This window comes from Choristoneura fumiferana, chromosome 2, assembly GCF_025370935.1.
Source record: "Choristoneura fumiferana chromosome 2, NRCan_CFum_1, whole genome shotgun sequence".
NCBI lineage: Eukaryota > Metazoa > Arthropoda > Insecta > Lepidoptera > Tortricidae > Choristoneura > Choristoneura fumiferana.
Window position 1 is genome coordinate 10,125,444 of NC_133473.1, and position 24,718 is coordinate 10,150,161.

The following is a 24,718-nucleotide window of genomic DNA, read 5'->3' on the forward strand; positions in this document are numbered from 1 at the left end:
GTAATAACTGCGGTACAATTTTTTTGGCCTCTTGTTTACTGTAATAGTAAGTACTTATCCATGTGGAATTAATTAAATTTAATTTTGGGGTTGCTGGAGAGATGCTCTACACTGTAGAGTCTACAGCAACCCCAAATTCAATTAATTGTACTCTCGATTATATTGAGGTATTTTTTTTAACTAGGTACTGATTCGGTACATATTGCGTACATCAGCTTTATGTCTTAAAAAAAACAATAAATTAAAAAAAAAAACAATAAAACTCGACTGCCTTATAAATACTAAAAAGAAGAAAATAAGTCTAGTGGGCTAGAACTCAAAGTAGGTAGCTTAAAGTTCAACAGTCGGGACCCATTAGGTACCTACTAAAAATTTTTGAGCTGGCCACGATTCGAATGGGTCCCTTTAGACTTTAACCTTGGTTTATCTCCGCGATTAAAGATTTCAAGTAAAGTATGTATGTATGTATGTAAACTCTTTATTGTACAAAAGAAAATTAACAAAATACAACTGACAAACTAAAGTAGAATAACATTAGACTTTGTTTTTAGGTCTCAACGTCTCTGTTGCTCCTACCGTGACAACGCCGGCCAATATTCCCAAATCGCGTCAAAAAGCACCGAGATGCAACCGGAAACGAAGAGATAAGAAATATAAGAAGGACAAGAGCTCGACTATGTTTTCCTTGGCCGAGGGATGCGGGTGCGTCAGTTTCCGAGGGGGAAGAAGGAACCGGTCTTTGGGCGACGACTCCTCTTCTTGCCGCAGTTCCGAGATAGAACAGGAGGTGCCAAAGAAACTAGGAAGGAGAGTCCTTAATGGGGAATGCACTATGAAAGCTCTTGTGCCCTTCTTGAAGTTCTGGAAGAGAGATGACGTCAGCATGACAAAGGCTGAAAGAAGTAAGTATCCGTATATACATTTAGTTCAGTTAGGCGTACAGTCAAGGTCAAAAATATTTCAAGTACCTACCTAGGTGAAAAAAATAAGTTATCATGAAAAGGTGAAAAGATATATACTCATCCAAATACTAATAAATATGAAAACTTCAATGGTTACATTAATATGTATAAGGCAAGACCAAAAACTTGTATACAACGAAAATTACATAATTGGTATCCTGCAAATGATGCAAAATATTGTAGTCATGTTTATGTCATTAAATATAGATTCAGTAACTGCTATGAAAATATGCAAGGTATAACTGATGGAATTGACCAAAAACTTTTTGAATTGACAATAAACCAGAAAATATTTAATCGATGTGCACAAATTAATTTAAGCATAGATATATACTGGTTTATTGTCGAATCAGCCTGAACGTTACATTAGCACGTAGGTACAAAAGAATGTTGTCATCAATTTTCATCCACGTATCTTGTAAATAACAATTAAGATTATGAACACTGTAAAGAGGCATTCACGAGGCCTCATAAGCCTACACTTTGCTACTGTATTATGCGAAACGATGTCGGGGTCGGGGGCGAATCGTGTTTACCATAAGAAGATATTTGGAGGAAATATGATCGCTGCAATGGTGTTGCCGGTAACAGCATTATTAAGAAAAGGCCAAAAAAGAGAATTGCCTTTATTTATTTCCGCTTCAATATTTCTTCCAAAAAGCACTTCATTTGTAATAAGTGAAGGAAATTCGGCACTATTTATGAACGCCGCAGAGTTTAGTAGGTACTACTCTGCTCTAGTGTAAATATTTGCGCATAAATAAATAAGCATTTCAACCTAATAAGGGTCGCATCTAAATCCCGGAAGTTAATTGTCCGGCAAGCAGTGTAATTCAGAGTAGCTGTAATCTCCGGATCAACAAATGTAGGGGACAAGGACTTTTGCGACGAAAACGTAAATTCTTAGAGCGAGAAATGTGCTCGAAAATACTAATGGTGTAATTTAATTTACAATTGTGTATGTACAAGTGTAAATTACTAGGGTTGGTGGTTGGTAGGGTTGGTGGTGGCGTTGGTACTGTACCTACAAAGCAACGATATTTACAAAGGCAGGTAGGCCACCAAGAGAAATGTGGAGAGAAAATCATTATATTTTTTTCTACTTCTGTACTTTTATTTGACAATTAGAGGTCCATGAACACAAATACAATGATATACATACATAATAATTCCGGGAAAAAGTCTATGACTATGGCTCATAAAATCACACTTATGGATGCTTTTAAATTGCTTCGAAATTCATAATAATACAGTTCAAAGACCTTCCTTTGATAGTTAACTTTTTAAATTTAGGATTCCTAACCTCTATTTTGAATAAATATAGTATTACCAACATTACATTGAAATTATTTCACAAAATTTAGTTACTAATCAATAATCGTTCAAAAATAAAGTTTATTATCCATATTTACAATCGTGCTCGTGGCGTCTTTCATAGCGATATTCGCTCGCGGCTCATATCGCTACCTACGCCAATTCGCGTTTAAGACCTCACTTATACAACAGTCGCATAAAATAATCAAAAGTGCAATAAGCGCGTTTTCCACCGATCTTTAGCAGTGGATCTGAATAAGTAGCTTAAGATAAAACATTTGCTAACCGTAACCATGCACCCAATTATTGGTCTTTAATACAATTTGTATAAATAATGTTCCACTTAAATGCCAACTTACAGCTATGCTGTTACAGGCTTAAGTGTAAAAAGACATCACATATATATTATGTGCACAGTACACACTCGCAAAACTTTTTGTAACTTTGCAAGAAGGGTTAGGAAAATTCCAACATTATGTTAAAAAGGAAAATAGTGGAAAGAAAAGAAATACTCTGTATAAGGAATGTATTTTTCACTCAAACTTTTGTCTGTTTTTCAACTTCTGAATTATCTTACCTCAGCAAATAAAATCCCAACTAGCAAAATCTGCACTTGTAGCACTCTCAAGACTACTTTTATTTACACTTATAAGACACTTGTAGTATGCTATAAAGCTGGATTTGGGCGCTGATATAGGAGCGTTTATTCTTATAATCATCTTATAATATACTTGCAGAATGTTATTAAGACCTATAACACACTTACCGAAGCGCAAGTTGCTCCTATATGAATCTGACACAAGTCATTTACAAGCACAAATGCTCTTATTGTTACCTAACACAAGTATTTTACTAGAGAAATTTTGTTTATAACACACTAGTAATTTACTTGGTTAAGTACCTATGTTTTATTAACAGTAAAAGGCGTCTTCCGCGTAGATTTTTTCTGCTGGTTGGTCCGGTTGTTTTGTGATAAATAAATACTTAATTAAAACGTAGGTACACTTTATATTATTGTTGTAGAAAATTATTAGCAATATTATTTTAAATATACTTAGTTTGTAAACTCTTGTGGGAAGTTATTTTTACTGATAATGTATACCGTAATTTAGTTAGTTTCAGAGCGCCCCCTTCGAATAATGGCAATATAATATTAGTTGTATTTTTTTTGATAAAATCCTTATGAGTATGTCGCCATTTTTAATCATGCTCTGCCTTAAAAAAATCAAATTAAAAAAAATCTAATATTTTATTATTGTAGATTGTGGGTACATCCCAGATAGTTGTTACAATTAGGGATTTTATAATCGAACCAGCACAACCAGTCAGTTTTTGGCATACAATATTTTTTAAATTAACTAGGTACCTACTTTCACTAAGATACATTACAATCCAATCAATAGTCGCTTAATTAGGTACATATTAAATGGATAATAATAATATTGAAATAGTTAAAATGTCAATTATGTCTAGCTATAAATAATTACTATAAGTAAAAAAGTACCTATGACAGATAACTTGCCTCCATTTTTAAACATATTAGGGTTCCTCATGAAGGCTTCTTTCATCTTCTTGTATGTATTGTAAAAAGGAGGAGGTTCTCAATTTGTCCGTATGATTTTTCGTATTATTATTTGAAACAAAAGAGGCGAGTACTACTTGTACCTACCATTACTTATTCTGTGCTAGTAGGTTTATATGTCGACCCAGATTGCAGTTTCGTAAAATTCATATTAGTTTGCAGCTTAAATGTAGAGTTGCCAACTAACTAAATGTTACACTGAAACTCTCCTTTTAATGACGAAATTTATGTTTAGTGGCTGGTGGTTTTAATAGTTATTTAGCTAGAGGCAGTTTTAATTTTAAGTTTAAATTTTAACAATGATTTTTGTCAGAAACTTGATTCCCCAAATAATATATTAAGCGGCAAAAATGTGGCCGCCAAATGTAAGCAGTAATAGAGGTAATTCTGTATATTTCTTTGTTCGTATGTATGTAATAAAGTTCTTGCATCCTTAGGTAAAATATCAGGAAATATTTTATTTAAAACGGCAGACAGTTCATTCAGAGCAAGGTGAAGTATGTTGTATTTAATGGCCCAGTTTTGTACATCTCTACGCAGTTCCCGATTTTTTTCAAAGTCAGTACTTTCTTCTAAATCCGAGTCCTCTTCTTTGAAATGTTGATTTTCAGCACTTTCTGACTGGAACGAGAACGTTTCTGTGGAACCCTCATTTGCTTCTTCTGGTTTTGCACTTGAAGCGCTTGACGTACTTGGTGATCCCAATGAAATTATTTCTGAATAACCTGATTTTGTCAACTCTTCATACTTATTTGTGACTTTTCGTCTGTAGCCACCGCTCTCAATCGTCAAGATGATATAGCTAGAATCACAATGGCGGACGTCAACTAACAAAGTGCTTGATCTAGTGACTTATACGGTTTTTTAATCTTATAACGCTCTTATTAAGTATTTTAACACTTATAAGACTCTTGTATTGTATAAGACTAAAATGTTGCTAACTTATAGTGATCTCAGATAAGTATCTCAGATCTTATTTTCTTACAGTATGGCTCAGGATTATTTGGTCTTATTGCAGACCATTGTAAGAGTATTAATCCCATAAGTGTTCGATAAGATAGTCTTGTAGTTAACTATAAGACTGAGAAATTTAAGCAAATGCTCTTGAGAATATATAAGCTTGTGAGATGCTATTACAAGTAAGTGTCCTATAACTGTCCTACATGATAATCTTGTAGTGAACTATAATGTTGAAATATAAAATCGGATGTTCTTGAGTATTTTAAGGCTTGTCAAATGCTGTTATAAGTAAAATAGTCTAGAGCAAGTTCTTTACGAGTATAAGAATGTTATTGGTAAAGACAGACTTATAGTCCTTTCTTATAGGATTACTTTTAAGCCTGTTAAAGTTAAAAAGTAACGATTATTTTCAATTTGCACGCAAAACAAGCTTTTGACTGGAAAATTAATGCTTTTAATGTTGTAAAATCGGGTAATCATGAATATGTATCGCTGCTTAGGCACTTTTACTCGGAAGGGGATCCCGTGTGAAAGGATTAGTTCGGTACTTGGTTATTACACAAGGGTTGTTCCAAATACATACGTTGAACATAGGTATTAAACACCGTCCAGTATAGCTGTGGGATTTCATTCATTCTCGTATTTAAATATAGTTAGTTTGTTCACCGACAGTAAGTTGATAAATAAATCAGAGGTTCTCAACTCATTACAAACGCAACCCCCTAATTATTTTACTGGTAAAATAATAATTTTAAACAATTATTAACTAGGTATATAAAACATCAAATAACACAAGAACCCACACACACATTCAAAGCCCATTTCAGAAATAAATGGCAATAATGGTCGTCGCGTCCGTTCACTTGACGCGGCCGCGCGTTTGATGACAGCTGAACGCCACGAAACTCAGGTCACGCGGTGACAAGCGACGCCCGACAATTAAGCGATAATCGTTATCGAATAGACTTTACACTTAGCAAATCTCCTTGAATATTTACACCTTTGGCTATAAAACGATTAAAACTAATAAACCTCAATCATTGCTAGTCTATTTCAAATTTCACAAATTTGTTTCTGTCCTGAATCGGGTTCCTAATTATTTTGTAATAGATTTTTTTTAACAAAAAATGGAACCGACTTCAAAAACCTTTAAAATAATTTACTACTAGTTTGAAGTCGGTGCCTCAGCACGAGCCAGCAGGAGTGGAACTATAGTCGTCTACCTCACCCACATACTATATATTGGGTTCAATCACTCCTGCTGGCTCGTGCTGAGGCACCGACTTCAAACTAGTAGAAAATTATTAAAATCTTCGAGAAATTGTATTTTATTTATATACCTTCCTAATTGCGCTAGCTCTCGACAAGTTGTGTGAATAGTGTAAATAATAAAACAGAATTTTTGCCCTCACGTTTTACTATTTGATTTAGCCGTGGTTGCCATCTATTTAAATCCCTGGGAAACGTATTTGAAGGCTCGGGACTTATTGGATTATTACGCATTTCTTGCAGCGATGAAAGCGGCCATTTTGATCCAGCAGTGGTACCGGCGTTATCTGGCGCGAATGGAAGTGCGGAGACGGTATACGTGGACCATATTTCAGAGCATCGAATACGCCGGAGAACAAGACCAAGTCAAGGTAATATTGATTACTGTCTTAATATATTTTAGAGCAAAATAGCAGGGTTCCCACCACATTTTTTCTCAGAAATACGATGTGTCGGATAATGTAGTGTGGTATGTAGGAGCTTTAAGTACAAGTATCGTAGCTTAGGCTCACACATTTTATTTCTGAAAAAATATGAATAAGTAAGATCTGGGGGCTCTGGGATATTGGACAATTTAACAAGTTGTTCCTGTAGTAGATAAGTTAAACAGACACTGCTTATTTTCATCCTCCATCCATTACAAATTTTAATATGAAAGTATGTGCATACGTGCAATCCAACTTGGATGAATTTTGGTATGTAGATAGAATCTTGGAATTTCAATTTGACTGCTAAACCTAATTTTTCACGACTGAAGCTATTTTGTTTAGCGCTTAGTTGAGTTTCGCAATAAACTTCATAACAATTCAAAGTTATCTTATCGTACATCTTCAAAAACAAAAAGTAATTTAGTCCCATCTTCATTTAACATTGTTATTAAAAATTGAATAGCTTGAGATAAACACCGTTGTTACACTGTACCCGATTAACATCGTCGTTTAATTACTTTACCGCCGCCATGATTCTAAAATGTAAATTACTCAAAACGCCACTTTGCATGACGAGATTTGAATTTCATTTGACGTTCGTTAGGCTTTATTTGTGACAGTTGATTTTCCACGAAATAAAAGATTCCCCGAGTTTCATGTGTTTGTATGTGTATCTGTGACGTGACGTGAATGTCTCACGAAGGCACGCATAAAAACAGGTTAGGAATATTGTATGCGGATTTCATATTTACCCGTGTAAATTATGTGAGAAAGTGTCTGCGGTAATGTATTTATATCACGAGGGGGTATGTGGTTGGCGCGGGAGATCTTACAGAGCCAGATTTTACAAGAAAATTGTACTATAGATGTTTCAAAGTTAATCCGGAATATTTCAGCGGAAGCTTGGGTTAGTTTTACTGAACATTATAAAGATTTTTCATCAAAAAGTCAAATTCAAGATGAAATCAACTCTTTGGCGCCGTAAACTATGAATTTCATACAATGTTGGCAATGTTTGTCAATCACAATTAAAAAAAATCTGAAAAACATTTAGAGGGATGATCGTTTTTAGGGTTCCGGAGCCAAAATGGCAAAAACGGAACCCTTATAGTTTCGTCATGTCTGTCTGTCTGTCCGTCCGCGGCTTTGCTCAGGGACTATCAATCCTAGAAAGCTGTAATTTTGCACGGATATATTATGTAAACTATGCCGATAAAATGGTATAATAAAAAAACTAAAAAAAATTTTTTTTAGGGTACCATCAGCCAAATATGTGATCTACCACTCTAAAGTTGATAATCGTTTGCATGTCATACAACAGTAATGCCAATAGACGTGTCTGTCAACTTGAAAGTTCGATTTTAGCGACATATTCATTTGATAGGAATTTGTTTAAATATTGATAGACCACTTATTTGGCTGATGGTAGGTACCTCCCATAGACGTAGTGTGGGTGTTATTTTTCTCTCATCCAACCCTATAGTGTGGAGTATCGTTAGATAGGTCTTTTAAAACCATTAGGGGTTTGCTAAGACGAATTTTCGATTCATTGATTTTTTAGCGAAATATTTAACTTTAAAGTGCTAATTTTCATTAAAATCGAGCGTCCCTCCCCCCTCTCAAATCTAAACCAGCTGGTGGAAAAATTTGAAAAAAATCAGGATGGTAGTAAGTATATCAAACTTACAAGGAAAACTATAACGGTCAAGTTTGCTTGAGAATTATTAGTAGTTTAAGAGTAAATAGCAGCCTAAGGTATAAAATATACCTAAACTTGGAAGATTCCGTATAAAATACGAAATTCTTAGAAAAATATTACTTATTTTTTCGTAATGGCTACGGAACCCTATTTCGGGCGTGTCCGACACGCTCTTGGCCGGTTTTGACTAATCCTGAATACTTACTTCAGCAGGAGCTAACCTAACTGCTGTACCTAATATTCTGGAATATTTTGAAGACACCGTGTACTTCGCAAATTTGAAATGAAAGATAGTAGAGCGCTTTCCTGCCAACAAAACGATGCGAAGCTTTTAATCAAATGGACGTTCTTTGAGGAAGAGTAACTCATGCGATGATTTAGGGGACCAGCAAATTGTGTGGGGCCAAACGTGTTTTTTCATTTAAAGGGGTTTATTTAAAAACCCCCGATCGAGAGACTTAACACGGCATACTTTAGGCGAAGGCTAGACGTACAATAAATATTGTGATCTACAGGACATTTATGACATACCTACTCGTATTGTGGTATTTACTAATCTGACTGTGTCTAGCGTATATTAACAAATGTACCGAAGTATTTATGAAGTTAAAAATGTAAGATTGAAAACCATCAGTATGGATGATATTGATGGGTCGCAGCATTAATTGCACATGTAGCCAAACCCTTTAACCGGCCATTCATTACCTTAGTTGTACAATAGGCGTAGTTTTTGCGACTTTACATGCCTTCTGAAACTGTGCAGTAAATTGTACTTAGTCGACGCTCGTCGTCTTAAATCTGCTAATGTTTAATTCAATAATGAGCTTAAGAAGCCAACCTTAAATACTGTATAATAACTTTCAAAAATGAATAATGCCCGACTTGTTGTTAAGGTTCTAATAGATTGATGTGCGGCGCGGAAACGGTACCTTTTTAAGCGTGGCTTAGTTATTTATTGACGTGGTTTTAGTCCGAGAGTTGGCTGACATTTTTATGTAGGTATTTGAAGAAAGCTGAAAACTTGTCCTATACCTCTCCTATGATACTCTGACACAGAACTGCGGACCTGGCTGGGAAGTACTGGGGCTAAATCAACCTTTATATTATTTTGCAACAAATATGCTTGAGGCAGCCTGTAATTTTATAAGCTTTTATTTAACTTGCAAGTACGTATGTACTCGTAAGTACGGGTCAAATGTTGCAAGTTAAATTTGACTTACGTTTAGTCGTCGCATTGACCTGAAATTTGGTATACTTATGTAAATCTGGTGACAATACAATAATCTAGTAGTGATATCCTGGAGGTCCAGCCAGGACACCTCTGCAAGAGGGAACTCCTCAACGGTTAATGGCATGGTATTCAAATTTGTTATGGAAATATAGTTTGGATGACAATGTAAATGCAGTCAGCAAAAAAGCTTATATTCAAATTGAAATTCTTAACAAAACTTTTTTAAATTAAAATTGAGAGTAAAAAATAATATTGCTAGATTATTTAGCCGGGTCTCTAACTTGACCAGATACTTGCAAGATATTTTTATAAAATTCAATTTGAAAAATCGAATTTTGCTGCAAGTTGAAATTTCAACAGAATATTATTTAGAATCAAAATAATTTTCTCTTTTCCTCAAATACTTGCCCAAAAATTCAGCCCGCTCTCTAACTATTTAATGTGGCAAACAGCGAAGAGGTAGGATACACGAGCAAGTGTGGGTGGTCACTGGCCGCCCCACCAACCTTATCGCTGCTCAGCCAGCCGCGTGAACATCCCCCCCGCACATGAAATACACCAAAATGAGCACAGTTCAGCAGTTCATTTAAAAACTCCTATTTTCCCTTTTAGCGCATCTTTATGTACCTACTGTTAGCTCAAAGTATCATAACTTTTAGAAAAGACGTTTGGCTTAAAGTAGTAGCGTTAAAACTCTGCGTATACATAATGTAACGTTGTATCAGGCTGACAACCAAGTATTCGTAAATATTGACCCTTCGCGACCCGGCCCGTATTTTGTCATACCCTTTTTGCGAAAGGTGTATAAATTGCTAATATTATTGTGTACGTTATTACCTTCGTCTCTGTTTCATAAACGCGTTTTTATTTTTAACTTTAATACATCAGCAGCCTTTGAAAGTCAAACTTCAATTAAGCAAGTCGTTGTTGAAAGGGTTGAGGCACAGGCCGTCTCGTTTTATTTTAGGATTGCTCTGCGTAATGGTGATAGATGACTTTTCAGTCAGTATCATAAATATTCTCTATATTTTCAGGGTACTGTAGTACCTATATGATATGCCAAGTTAGGGTTACCTGTTTTATGGGGAAACCGAAAATGTTTCTTTGTTTTGATTTAAAATAATAAGGGTTTTTGATCAGCTGCGAACATTAGGACTGTGTAACGTAAGGTCGAGGTACTTTGACCTATTAGAGGGTTACTTTGGCCCATATAAAAACCACATAAAAACGTAAAATAAAACATAAAAACGTGATCGATCAACTAACACCAACCACGTGGCAAAGAGCCATAATTCTCAAAGCCGTAATAAAACCAGGACCGAGTTAATCCCATGGGCCAAAGTACCCCGATCTTACGGTACCTACATGTTTTTTCTTCGATAAATTAATGATAAGTACTTAAATCATTTTATTATAAGTTTTGCTTGATGTAGACGTTGTCAAAATCATCCGAAATTTTGGCCAACATTACCCAACTTAAGTAGAGACGCAAATTTACCTCGTATACTTGTAGTTGAAACACGCACTTGAGCAATACTGAAGTTTAATTTAAACAGATACTTCTTACGTGTTTACTACTATTACTAACGTGTTTGAGCTTTTAATAATCAAATGTTGATTTCAATATTCTAGAATTCGTATTTATACATATTTTTTTTAAGTTTCTCCCTTTTGTTCTTCTTACATTTATGTCAATATAATAATTTACCCGCAAATGCATAGAAAAGTGATTTTCTGAGTGAATTTATTAAGAAATGTCACAAAATGAGTCATAATTCGTTTTTAATAAAGTAGTGTTGTCATAATATTTCACACTTGTAGCATATTAATGGATTTGTTAAAAATATACTTTTGGGTAAAGATTCCCCTAGAGGCAAAGACGGCGTATATTATAGTATCAAAAAGGATACAGACAGCAAAAAAAGTCAACAAAAATCGCACGTTCGTTTTGTTTCAAGGAGAAAATATTTTAACCCTTTATCACCCTCATATGTTTCACCAATCGCCCGTGCCCCACATGCTCACTCTAGAGCGTGCCCTGAATTTTTTAGATCGTTGAGATTGGCTAAATACTGTCGGGTTCATTGTGGATGGCGAGCTTACTCTCTTTTTCTATTGCTATTGAATTCCCAAATATTTATTAATTTGAGACAACAGATACTTTCCAATTTGCTCGATTACTTTAATTAAACATAACTTCGCTGATTTAGCGTTTTCTTGCAGCTATACAATTTCTTCAATGCGTTGCTAAGCCACATGAGGGATAGCAGTGGGCGGCTTTCGTCGGAGCGGACGTCGAGGACTGCTTCTGTATGTAAGTCAATATTTGGACAACATTCATAATCGGCTTAGAAAGGTTTCCTCTTAAAGTTTCGGAAGTATGTACCGATATAGTCTAAAAAAAGCGGTATATTTTCATAATTAATTTCTTGAACGTGAGTGAACGGATTTCTTTAGTTTTTTTTATTAGGGGAGACCTAGGTGGGTTGACACAAAATTTACATATATGAGCTACATTTGCGGAGAGGCTTTCTAATGATGCGTCATGTCATACTTTACTTACGAATCTGAATAAAATAATTTATTACTTGTTAGAACTATTTAAAACCATGGTTTTTCTGCATTAGATCAGTCTGTTTCAACCCTCCTAGTACCAAGATAAGTTGAAAGAGATACCTGGGTACGTTGACATACAGGGTGAGGTAAAGCTTTGAAGGATATAGTATTCATCATTCTAATAATATTACCAATCAATAGTAAAATCTCTGCATTCTTCTCTACATCCACTACATTTTTTATGAGTGAATATAAAGTTATGCACATTTATATCTATCTATCTATACTATCTATACTAATATTATAAAGAGGAAAGCTTTGGATTTTTGGATGTTTGTTACGAATGAACTCAAAAAATACTGGACCGATTTTAACAACTCTTTCACTATTAGAATGCGAAATTAGCCATAGGATATAATATTTATTACCAGAAAAAGTTAGGGTTCCGTACTAAAACTTCAATAATGTGCCTCAAAGTGTAAAAAAGTTGCCATAAAACATATTTCATCGCGTGCGCTGTGGAAACCATTGATGATAGAACAAAAAATGTTCTACAATATTAAAGAATATATCAGTATCTACAAAAACTTTGCAATACCATATGTCCAACTATTGTAGTTATGTCAGTACAACTACTTTTTTAAAATTTAAAAGTTGACTGATATGCCGACTAAAATCAGGCCATGTTACCCATACCTTTGTATTAATCTTTATCCAAATAAATAGTTTAATATTGAAGATGGTTTCAATACCTGTAGATTACTTATTGAATTATTCAAGTCGGACATTCTATTCAAAAGATATTACGAATTTAAAAATATCAATCTAACCAAAAAATGCATTTAACTACCTTACGTTGACGCGCCGGGTGTTGTTTTTGGGAAATGGCGCTGCAAAATGTGTGTGAAGTGCCCTCGATTAGAGACCTTTTTAGAGTTCTATGCCAAAAGGGTTATAAAAACGGGACCATATTACTGACTCCACTGTCTGTCACTAGGCTGTATTTCATGAACCGTGATAGCTAGACAGTTGAAATTTTCAGATGACGTATTTCTGTTGCCGCTATAACAACAAATCCTAAAAACAGAATAAAATAAATATTTCAGGGGTGCTCTTTACAGCAACAGGTACTTTAAAACTAAATAATTTAATTAAAATAGAATGTTCCCTTACGGCAAACGTGTTTTTTTTGTCCATTTTTGCTTATGTCTAATTGTCGCACTTGGCCGGTTTTTTTTCATTTTGGCCGTGCGAAGACGGAGCGGGTCGCTAGTTATTAAATAAAATAGATGAAGCTCTTACAGCACAACCAAGAAAAAAATTCTGAAAATATCATTTTTTTATGTCTGTCTGGCTGTCTATCATTATCCATCTAAAATGACCCCACACTACGTATATTTTGCCCAGAAGAAGGGATCTGCTAACACTAGATGTTCGTAAATATCTAAAAAATTGTGCGGACCCTCGTTGCGCGAGTCCAACTCGTTCTTGGCCAGTTTTTTTTCTCAATCAAGCGGTATAGCTAACGAATAATTAAACAAATTATGTATACGATTTTGCAGCATCCCGAACACTTGTTTCCTCTTAAAGTAACCTTTTCGGCGGCAAAATCGTATACTTTGATGCTTATTGCTCCTGTATCCGTCTTGCGCTTGCATTTGGTCGGAAATCTACAAAAACAAAATGCAAATTTAAGATATTAAATTGAAATCGAGGAGAGTTGTAACAAACGAGGTGTGTTGAAACAAAGTGTTTCAGCTTACCTCTCAATTCAAATTGACGGTTAGTTACATTTCGTTGCTGTTTTAAAATATTATGCCGTCACTAAATTTGAGAACAAGTTGAATATATATTTAAACTATTTAAACACAATCTAAAAAAATACTACAGTATAAAATAAGATAAATATGGAAATAAATGGCATCGAAAAAATGATGAAATACTTGCTTTTCGTGCAATTTTAACCATAGACGCTACAATACCATACCTATAGCTCCATAACCGTTGGTCCGACGGTCGTGGCATGTACTAACAAGTTGGAACGATAGAGCAGCGGGTTAGAACTGCATTATTGCCACCCTTTTCGAGATATTGATGTTGTGTCAAATTACCTTTGTGTTAACTTACCTCGGTCTCCCCTACTTAAATTTATTTACAATTGAACAATATACACAACGGAAATTTTATATTTTTTCTGCTCCTATAGTCGTACTGTAATCTGTGATTTACTTAATCACGAACAGTAATATAACAGCATACATAACAAGATTCTGGAAAAGTCTATAATATTGTCCATTCCCCATAACAGCACTGTATCGTAATGTTGCTAAAACGATACCAGCAACAACTTACTTTTTTTTCTTAATTCGTACGTTCGGACAGGCTTAGGTGCAGCCAGTTACATATTTTATATGGTTTTTATACAGAATAAAAACTTTCCGGAAATAATCCAAAGCCTGCCAAAATTTAAGTAACGCGTATTTTTAACATCGTCACAGGCAAGTAAACGTTAATCAAAAACAAATTTAACATAGACAAATTTTGACATTTTGAAATTTCTCACTTGTTTATTGTTGTTTTACCTTCTCTTGCTTTATCTTTGCGTTTGCCATACTTTTTAGTAAAGTATGACACATTTAATGGTTACTTTTTCTCTAATTTTGTATTTTAATTAATAAGTACCCAGTCGAAGAAAAAGTATTGTATGCAGCGTTGTATAAGTAAGTAAATAAAAAGCTCGTGGCGTCTTTTTCTTACGATGTTCGCTTAAGCTCACATCGTAACGCACGCCACTCACCTTTTTTGAACCCTTTTAACAACTGTTGCATAAAATACTTTAGTTTGAAAATTTTAATACAAATACAAAGATGACTTATCAACGCAAGTTGTAATGGATTCGGATTATACAGGCGTTGATCAGTGTCTCAAGAATTAAATAATAACGTACTTTACTTACTTATGTTTTGTATTATGTATTCATTCATTTTCACATCTAAAATAAGAAGTCTCTAATGAAAGATAAAGATGTGCTTAAGCTATTAAGACACCGTATTATATTTTAAATAATCCTGGTTTCATATATTATTTTGAAACATGTATGTATGTTCTTTTCTACAAAAGTATTTAATGACAACTAGGTATGTATCCAAACAGCAAAACTGTCGATTAAGCGAAAGTCAAAAAAATAATCTTTTGTTCCTTTGTAGCATAAATCTTCAGAAGACACGCCCAACCCCAATAGTAAATGCCGTTATTTCACGTTTGAGAAAACCTCCCTCGAAAATTACGTTTTATGAAGAGGACGTGAGGCCTAAAAGTTTTGGGGTCCTTTAGAGAGTAGTGTATTCCTACCTGCCGGTTGTTGGAGTTGTTACGTAGTTTTTTAGAGTTCCGGAGCAAAAATGGCAAAAACGGAACCCTTATAGTTTCGCCATGTCTGTCTGTCTGTCTGTCCGTCCATCCGCGGCTTTGCTAAGGGACTATCTAAAACAACAAAAAAAAAATTTTAGGGTACCTCCCGTAGACGTAAAGTGTGGGTGTTTTTTTTTCTCATACAACCCTACTTATTGTGTGGGGTATCGTTGGATAGGTCCTTTAAAACAATTAGGGGTTTGCTCAGACGATTTTTCGATTCATAGATTTTTTTGCGAAATATTCAACTTTAAAGTGCAAATTTTCATTAAAATCGAGCGTCCCCCCCCCTCTGAAATCTAAACCGGTGGGTGGAAAAATTTGAAAAAAATCAGGATGCTAGTAAGTATATCAAACTTACAACGAAAACTATAACGGCTAAGTTTTCTTGCGAATTATTAGTAGTTTTACTCTTAAATAGCACCCTAAGGTATAAAATATACCTAAACTTGGAAGATTCCGTATAAAATACGAAATCCTTAGAAAAATATTACTTAATTTTTTCGTAATGGCTACGGAACTCTATCTTGGCCGGTTTTTTAAATGTTTGTATTCCTTAGTGTGGGACGCCTTCTGAATGGGTATGAGTTCCTAGTATAATTTCAAAACGTTCAAACGTTATCAAGCAATAAGGGTAAGTTAGTACCTACTATCATAAACCTAAATGTTATTTTTTTTAATTCAAATGCGATGAAGTTACCATCCATTGCGATTGTTTATTTCCTTTTTTAGGTATACTCTCTTTTATTAGTTTTATATTTGTATCAACTACATTATCGAAGCAAGCAGCCACGAAATAAAACCGGTACACTCAGTACCATTGAACCGAATTTACCAAGCTGAAACTCAGTTGTAAGAATTTATCAAGGTGTTGAATACCAACTCATGACGACGTCGCTTGTGTCCCTTCCATACACATATCAGTAGAGCATGAAATGAATGTCCGCTCTAATTTCCTAAACAATTTTCGTGCAACCGCCCTTTACAATTCCGCGCTGTGGAAACGTAATGAAAATATCAGACTTTTTCATTTTAGGGTTCCGTATCTCAAAAGTAAAACCTGAGATATATGTGCATAGGAGGAATTCATGTCTGTACTCCTGTCCAGTAGAAGTGAAGGGGTATGGCACGCAGCACGGAATGCTGAGGACCTGGGTCCGATTTCCAGCGGTGGTCTCTTTTTCTGGTTTTTCTGTGCATCCATGTCTCAGTTTGTATTTTCGATATGGTTTTACGGGATGACCGTAAAAGTAACAAATTTGGAGTTAAAATAAAAAATACAAAAAAAGACTCCAAATAACAAATCATAATTATAATATGTTGTTCAATCGTAATGGGGAGTAATGACCTCAAGTACCTTATTCGTACCTTTAATTTAATTTTGCAGACTCTAAAACTAAATATTTCAGGATTTGTTTCAAGGCCATCGTGTAGAACCCTTTAAGTTAGAATATGATATTTTTCCTGAAATATTTACAGTTTCAGAAATATTAAACAGTTGGGAAATGAAAAATTGTGAAATGAAACAGGTTGCCAAACGTTATTCGCTGAAATATTAGTAAACCGCATAGGTTAATGTTAAAATTAGATGTACATTTTGCAAACGTGGTTGAGGAATCGGAAAAGTTCATAAGTCTGCTAACTACTCGTACTTACGGATTATCAAATTAAAATATATTATTAATTAATTAACAGACTATACAATACAAAATAATATCTTAATAATAATAAACACAATTAATTAACGACAGTGACTAAATTATTTACATTAATATTCAATTTATTTTCAATTATATATGCTATGTCCAAATATGTAATTTTACAATAATAAATTATTTACAAGTCCAAAAAAAATTTAAATAGTACAAAACTTTTTATTCCGTGCCATTTCAATAAAATAGGGTTTTCAATTTAAATACAATGTGGTCTCATCTTTTATTATGTTATGTTATGTATGACACATTATACAGCGATAATAATTTGTAAATATTGCAACAAATTGATAACATAATTATGTTTCCATCCACGACTTGTGACAAATATTAGACATTTTTTGGGCCAATTTTGTTATTATTTGTTTCAATGCTATGATTTTGGACCGTTCAAGCAGGAGGAGGAAGTAATTTAATTTACTAAGCAGAAATTCCTCTGCTTGCTAAAGTAAATTGGTTCTAAAGAAGACGTTTCAGTTCAGTTGGCTTAATTCAGGAAGCACTGACTGTAGGTATTTTTGTTCTTGAAAACACTAAGCAAGAGACAGCGAGGCTAGTACTCGAGGTAGGCAACGTAAAGTTTTAATGCTATTTTCTAGATACGAACAGGACACGCGATGTTGCGGTAACATTCATTTCACGTACATGGACGTACGCTATACAAGAACTGCATTGACCTCTGTCACTGTGTAAAATAAATAAACTATGTAGGTCCCGTCTATTCTCGGAACGGTGTCACGAAATCCACGGTTTAAATGCCACCAGTTATTTATTAAACGGACGAACACAATTTGTTCGAATCAGTTCAGCTTTAGTTGATTTCATATCTGATGTTTCATGCTTCATGCGCTTTACCTTGTAATGACCGACTTTTGACGAGCACCATTTTTAAGAGTGTATTTATAGGTTTTGATTAATTTTGTAGTGGAGCAGGTATTCTCGGAAGAGTCTGACGAGGGTGGGGGTGCAGACGAAACGGCGCCACCGAAGCCAACCCGTGGCCCCGACATCGAGTTCCCGCTGCAGAGGAAGGATATCGACCTACTGATTGAAGCTTTTAGGAAAAAGAAGGTACACGATTATGCCAAATCCTTTCCCTTTGCAATGAACGGTTCAAGAGCGCTTCCGCTGGGACTATCCTTATTGATGACATACCTTTCTTAACGTATACACGTTACATAATGTTGAGAAGTCCCATTTCTTTATTACTTAACGTAGAATTTTCGTAATATTGTATTATGTAACGTTTTTATGTTTAAATTATTTAAATTCAAGAGCAAAGAACGGAGTAGCATTCAGCGAAGCTACGAGAAAAGTTTGTGTTTGAGATTTATTTCACAGAGTAAATCCATTTCAATTTTTAAGGAATTAGGGCATGCAGCTTATCTTGTTTTTCCATGAATTTTAATTTCCTATTCAGACTGTTATTATAACTTGCTTTCTTTCCCCGCTGCCGAAGTATTGCCAGCTTGAATATGAAATGCGCTGTTATTTACAGCACAGAACAGTGCTCGCGAATTTGTAACCTTTAATGGATGTATTTTACAGATTGTAATGACTTTTTCGTAGTTTATTTGCAGTAGAGTGTAAAAATATGAACTAATCTTCTTCCAACGTAATAACATTTTTAAGCGGTTTATATAGATACATCTTTTTAAACTTGACTGTATCAGTTTTTTGTTTTTGTCATGAAATCATTTAATTTTCAGTTTTCATAATTTAAAAGGATGCCAATAAAGCCTCATATAGTGGGAGTAAAATGCATTCAAAGGAAGTCAAAAGTTACTATGGTCTGTCCCATAATTCGAGATACTAAAATGACGTTTCATGTGTTACCTGTTTTTTGCGTTTCATAAATAGTGATGTGCCGCAACCGGTTATCACCGAAAGATTTTGTAGGTACCTATGTATGTATGTCGTAAAATATTAAAATATGAACGGATCTGTGATGTACTAAAATGTAGGGCACTTAGGACATTCTAGAAAAGGTAAAATAGGTCTAATAAAAATGCGACCGTTTTCGAGATATTTCAACTTTTTATAGATGTTGATGTTTAAGTTTCAATTTCATTTTAAGTAAGTTTTACAACCATACACTTCTCGGCTTTGCTAAGAGGTTGACGTTTCCGTTTTTTCCGAGGCGAAAGTATTTCTTCGCTGCGTCGTCTATGCGACGAAGTACTTGGCTGTTCAGAGTCCATGTTTAATCAAACAAAACATCAAAAACACGACCAAACAAAACAAAATTAACAAATAAAAAGTCTATCTCAACAAATTTAAAAAATAACGTCAACAGCAACAATAACACGAGAAAACGCACTGATCACATCCGATGACAATACGAGTAAAGTAACGAAAATCGGTTGAATACCACTTGAATACGAAAAACATGAACAATGACGTTGTGTGATATCTGAGGGCCTACTCCGGAATTCGAAAATCAAAGCTCGCAACGCAACGTCCCTCTCACTCCCGCTTTAAATAGTAGCGTCAGAAGGACGGAACGACACGAACCTCGACTTTCGAACTTCGTAGTAGCCCTAATGGCCCTAACTACGAAATGCAAAACCCGAACTTCGTATGTTGCCGTCCCGCTGACGCTTATCTCATTTAATACGCGAGTGAAAGGGACGGTGCCATACGAACTTCGTTTTTCTAGTTTTGTAGTAGCCCCTCTGTATTATTTTTTACGGCGTGATGAACACTGTATTTTTACCTGTGCTTAGATTTTATCACTTTATCGTAAAAGTGCATTTATATTTACAAAATGGAAAGTGGAATATTGAATGCTATAATGTTATTTTTGCTATCGTAAAATATACATTTTCTCGGTTATTTACGAAACCGAAATCATGGAGCAGCACTGTTCCTTTTTTGCTGGCCACATTATTTTTACTTTAGACATTTCAGACTGTCATTTTAGTATCTTCATTTCAGGAATAGACCATAATTTACCTATTTAATTTGCTCTGAGTGGTTTACGCACGTACCTATATTGGATAGGTAGTTTCAGATTGTACAATATACTATTTCGCATTTATGTACATAAGTAAAATATAAAAAAATGGGAATGTGAATTTCCTCTTTCGATTTAGCAAATGTGTAAATACTCGTAGATATGATAGTTACTTTAGCATGTGCTCGGTATTTATAAGCAAGATAAAATAATATAGCGTCGGTATTTTCAAGACGTAGCCTTTTTTCGTTGAAGTTCGTCCAAGTAAGGTGGAAGTGTTAACTTTTCCTTCCATCTACAAATCAGATTAGGTATCTACGTTGGTCCAAACGCCAACGTAGTTACAAACTTACGAGGCACATAAAAATATCTTCTTTTTAAAACTGCGATGATCTGCATGTTATTTACTTATGCATAACTATCGGTGGATCAATGTGGTATTTTATTTAATATTTAAAGTTAATCCGATATATTAGATTTTATACAATTTAACTAGACATTGTTCATCAAAGGGCGCATTTTGTATTGTATTTTATTTTTTACTAAACTTCTATTATTTTCAAGCACTATATTTTTATCCTTTTTAGAAACGATTTGAAATATACTCGACATTCCAGCATCGTCTACACGCGAAGCACGTGGCGCATATCCTCAAGGAAGCCACGCAAGTGTTGAAAAGATTGCCTAACATCAACGTGGCCACCACTTCCATCTCCAGCCAGATAACTGTCTGCGGCGACCTGCACGGGAAACTTGACGACTTGCTCGTCATATTTCACAAGGTAAGGCTCCCAAGCTCCCAAATTAAGGCCAAGGGTGAAGTTCATTATTATTATTTTTCAGCAACTCCCGCTTTGTAGCAAATTGATGTGAAAAGGTTTTTGTTATTACATAACGTAGGTAAATGTACTTATTTAAGGCAAATACGTTTACGTAAATTTGCCTTTGGCTAGCGCACTTACACTGGAAGCGTCTCTGTAGTTTTAGATGTTTATCTTATACAATGTTTATTGATACCCAAACGATCGAGTACTAGGTGTATCCATAAATAGCGGAGCCGATTAAGCAGCGCTGTCATGTCCCTTTGAGTTAATTCTGGACCAGTGCTTCTCAACATGAATGGGTGTAAAATAAGAACAGAAAACGAGCCACATTAGTTGCCCGCCATTCCGTTTAAAAGCCTGTCCTGCGAGGCGGCCCCACTTGGACCTTTCTACCGTAATGACGGGATACTTTAGGGTTACACTCATACTACATTACCCGTAATAACAAACAGGTACAGCTACTTTAACCCCGTAAGTAAATACAATTTAGCTGGATGAGAGCTAAATGGTGCTGGTCCTTCAATATATTATTCATTCTTGTGTTCGTATCATTTACCTACGAGTAGGTATGTGTCTAAGCAATCTTAGCGATTAGTTCACAGTATATTATTATCTAGTACGCTTTCAACTTTTAAGTCAATGTTTAGTATAGTACGATTCTCGAGTCATGATTATAAGTCGAAAACGGTTCAACTAGTTTTGTTTGGGAGACAGTTTTCTCACATTATTAAACCTATGAACAAGGTTTTCTACAAATACTGAAACAAGTCAGATCTCTTTCCTACTCAAATAATAATTTGATTTTTTACTAACAAGAGTTTAAATAACAATTTTAACAACTGTACTTAAAATGATTCTGTATTATTTCAGTAGATGGTTGGATTAATTCGACTGAAAACCCCTTTAAACGTTTTTTTACGATTTCTTAAATCGTAGTTGACAAAATAATATGTTTCCAATTGGTCGATGACAAAATGGTGGTACAAGGTCAAGGGGTGACTTAATGTTGAATTTTTTTTTTTGAAAAATCTTAAATTATAGCGGTGTTTTGTCAGACTAACCCAACTGCCCGCTGAAATATTGCGTACTAATAATGAAGGTACCGTGTCTAAATGACTCATCAAACTTTTTACCATTAAAAATAAAATAAAAAAAGTTATAAATAAGATTGAACTGAACTATTCTGCCGTAGGTACGTTTATCTCGATCGATGAGACAAATTATCGCCAAATATACGTATATAGAACACAAATGGAGATTATAAGGCACTGAGACTGTTCATAAGGGTATGTATAAGACCGACAAATCATAATACCTACAGTTGAAATGTCGACGCATAACACATCGAAATTCAGAATACCGAATGTACAAAATACCGACAACCGATACACCGAAGGTCGAAATATCTATTTTTAAATGACCGAAAGTACAAAATCCCGAAAATGGGGTATGTATTATAATACCGAAAAATCATATTACCTACAGTCGAAATATCGACACTTAACAAATCGAAATTCAGAATACCGAAAGTACAAAATACCGATAACCGATACACCGAAGCTCGAAATACCTACTTTCAAATGACCGAAAGTACAAAAACCCGATAAGCAGCCTTAACTGAGCGGAATAGCTCCGTCGAACCCGTCACGTGATAGTTCATACACAGGATATTCGATACTCTGTACTTCGATATTTCAAACATCCACATTTTATTTTAACTTTCAATATTCAAATTCTGTAACCCTCTTTCTATGGGCGGTGGTGACCTCTCACCATCAGGAGGCCCACATGCTCGTTTGCCATCCAGTTGAATCAAAAAAAACTAATACATATATAAAACCGTAGATAATCATATATTGCGTGCCAAATAAAAAAAAAAGTTTGATATGTGCGAGCGAGCGAAGCGAGCGAAGCGGAGCGTAGCTCCCGCCTTAGCCTTCGATGTTAGTTTTTTTTTATAGCAGCCCGGATAATATTGCTTCACAAATGATCTTTGCTGTTGAATCTTATCCAACCTACTTTCTTAGTGGCTATTAAGTATCTTGCCTGCTATAAAAAAAACCTAACATCGAAGGCTAAGGCGGAAACTACGCTCCGCTCCGCTCCGCTTCGTTCCCGCCTTAGGCTTCTGAACCTAACCTATCCGAGTCGCTTCTGCTCCAAACCGTCTTGCTCGCTCGCTTCGCTCGCTCGCACAAATCTTTTCCTGCATTTGCTTTTCTAAAACTGTAAATCTACCCGCACTTCAAAAGATTCGGAATGTTGTCATTTAAAAACTGCTATATTTGTTTCGTCTTTGGTATAACGGCAGTTTCGGTATTTTGATTTTCGATATATTGATTGTCGATTATTTTACTTGTAGTGATTATGACTGTTCGGCATTATGAGTTTTCGACCTTTCGAGTGTAGGTATTTTGATCTTCGGGATTGTAGTCTTCGGGTTTTAGGCTGCCGGTCAAATGTACTTTCGGGATTTCAAACTTTCGGTCATATATCCATTCGACGTTTTAATATTCGGCCTTCCGTCCATAGGTCTTGTGAAATTCGGTCTTTCGTTTATCGGTATTGTAATACATACCCGTTCATAAGCTACTAAAAACGTAAAATAAAAGGCATGCCAGTAATGAGCTTTTACAACTAATTTAAATGTAGAAACTGTACTCTTTGTACAACATATCACCTACTATCTATATGACATCATATAAAGCCTGGACACCAATCATAAACATGGTCACTGATGATGATGAGTCATAAAAGCAACGAGTACTTAGGTAATTTTGAAGTAGAGCAGGTAATATTAGTTTATTAGGTCGGAGGTAATGGATTATAAATAGTAGATACTTACTTATACTTCGTATCAACCTCATGTATCTACGAGTTGTGTTTATATCCTTCAAAGCTTCTTTTGTAGGGGTTGGTTGGATTTGAAACTGCGGACGTTTTGTGACAGTCAAATTGATATCGGTCGATTGCTTTTCAAGTCATTCAACTCTTTCCCTTACATGTAGCTAGCGAAAAAGCTATCTTCGAATTCATTTGGCGCAGTCATTGCGGATTAATGAAGCATATCGACGGGTTTCTGACTCAATTTTTTTTTATGAAATTGGAATCCTAAAATAGATAGGATGTGTATCAAAAATAGTTATCAAATTTCTTCAAATTCCATACACGGGGTTGAATCGTTAGACCTGTCGATATTAGAAAATGTATCGTAGTACTTTAGTCGAATATTATAGATTATTAATAGGTTCTATTTTAATTTAAAGTAATAATTATAATATATGTATAACCACCTGGGGTTCAAAGTGATAATACTAGTACAAATCGTTAGCAATATAACTTATATCTTTTGAAAGAGGAATAAGGTGTCATTTTCTCCGTATCATACAAATTTGCAAAAAAAAAATATCTATGTCGATTTTTGTTGTATGGTGGGTCTCGTCTCAGGAGGACAATAATTTTCCGAATAGCAATGTTAGAGTCGGTTTTTATTTGTTAAATAATCTTTTTCGTTATTATCTAATGGTTTGTTTGTGATGTACTCGTATGTATATTGATTATGATATTAGGTAACTTTTATATTACGGCCGTATTCACAAAAATGTTGAGTACTGGAATGACACGCGCACTTTGGTTCGACGTAAATAATAACAGGTTATAACTTTGCTTAAAAATATCATGGGGTTACAATTTAGATTCTTGTTGACTTTCCCAACCTCCCGACCTGCTTTATATAAGTTTTTTCACCTGGCATGCCTTTTTTATAGTCGCTAAAGCCTACGTCTAAAAACTAAGATCTAAAATCAGATAAAAG

The 24,718-nt window shown here is 34.9% G+C and overlaps 1 protein-coding gene across 2 annotated transcripts in view; it reads left to right on the forward strand.

Moving 5' to 3' along the window:
- The window catches only part of rdgC (retinal degeneration C), a 106,651-nt gene that overhangs the window by 45,671 nt on the left and 36,262 nt on the right, over positions 1-24,718 (forward strand). Inside the window, exons 2-6 of one of the 2 annotated variants that reach the window (XM_074107924.1) lie at positions 552-902; positions 6,331-6,458; positions 11,669-11,759; positions 18,050-18,195; positions 20,668-20,862. In XM_074107924.1, the coding sequence (XP_073964025.1) occupies positions 677-902; positions 6,331-6,458; positions 11,669-11,759; positions 18,050-18,195; positions 20,668-20,862 (786 nt within the window). In that variant the 5' untranslated portion in view covers positions 552-676. The remainder of the gene's footprint in view (positions 1-551; positions 903-6,330; positions 6,459-11,668; positions 11,760-18,049; positions 18,196-20,667; positions 20,863-24,718) is intronic. The other variant, XM_074107929.1, reaches the window with a different exon arrangement.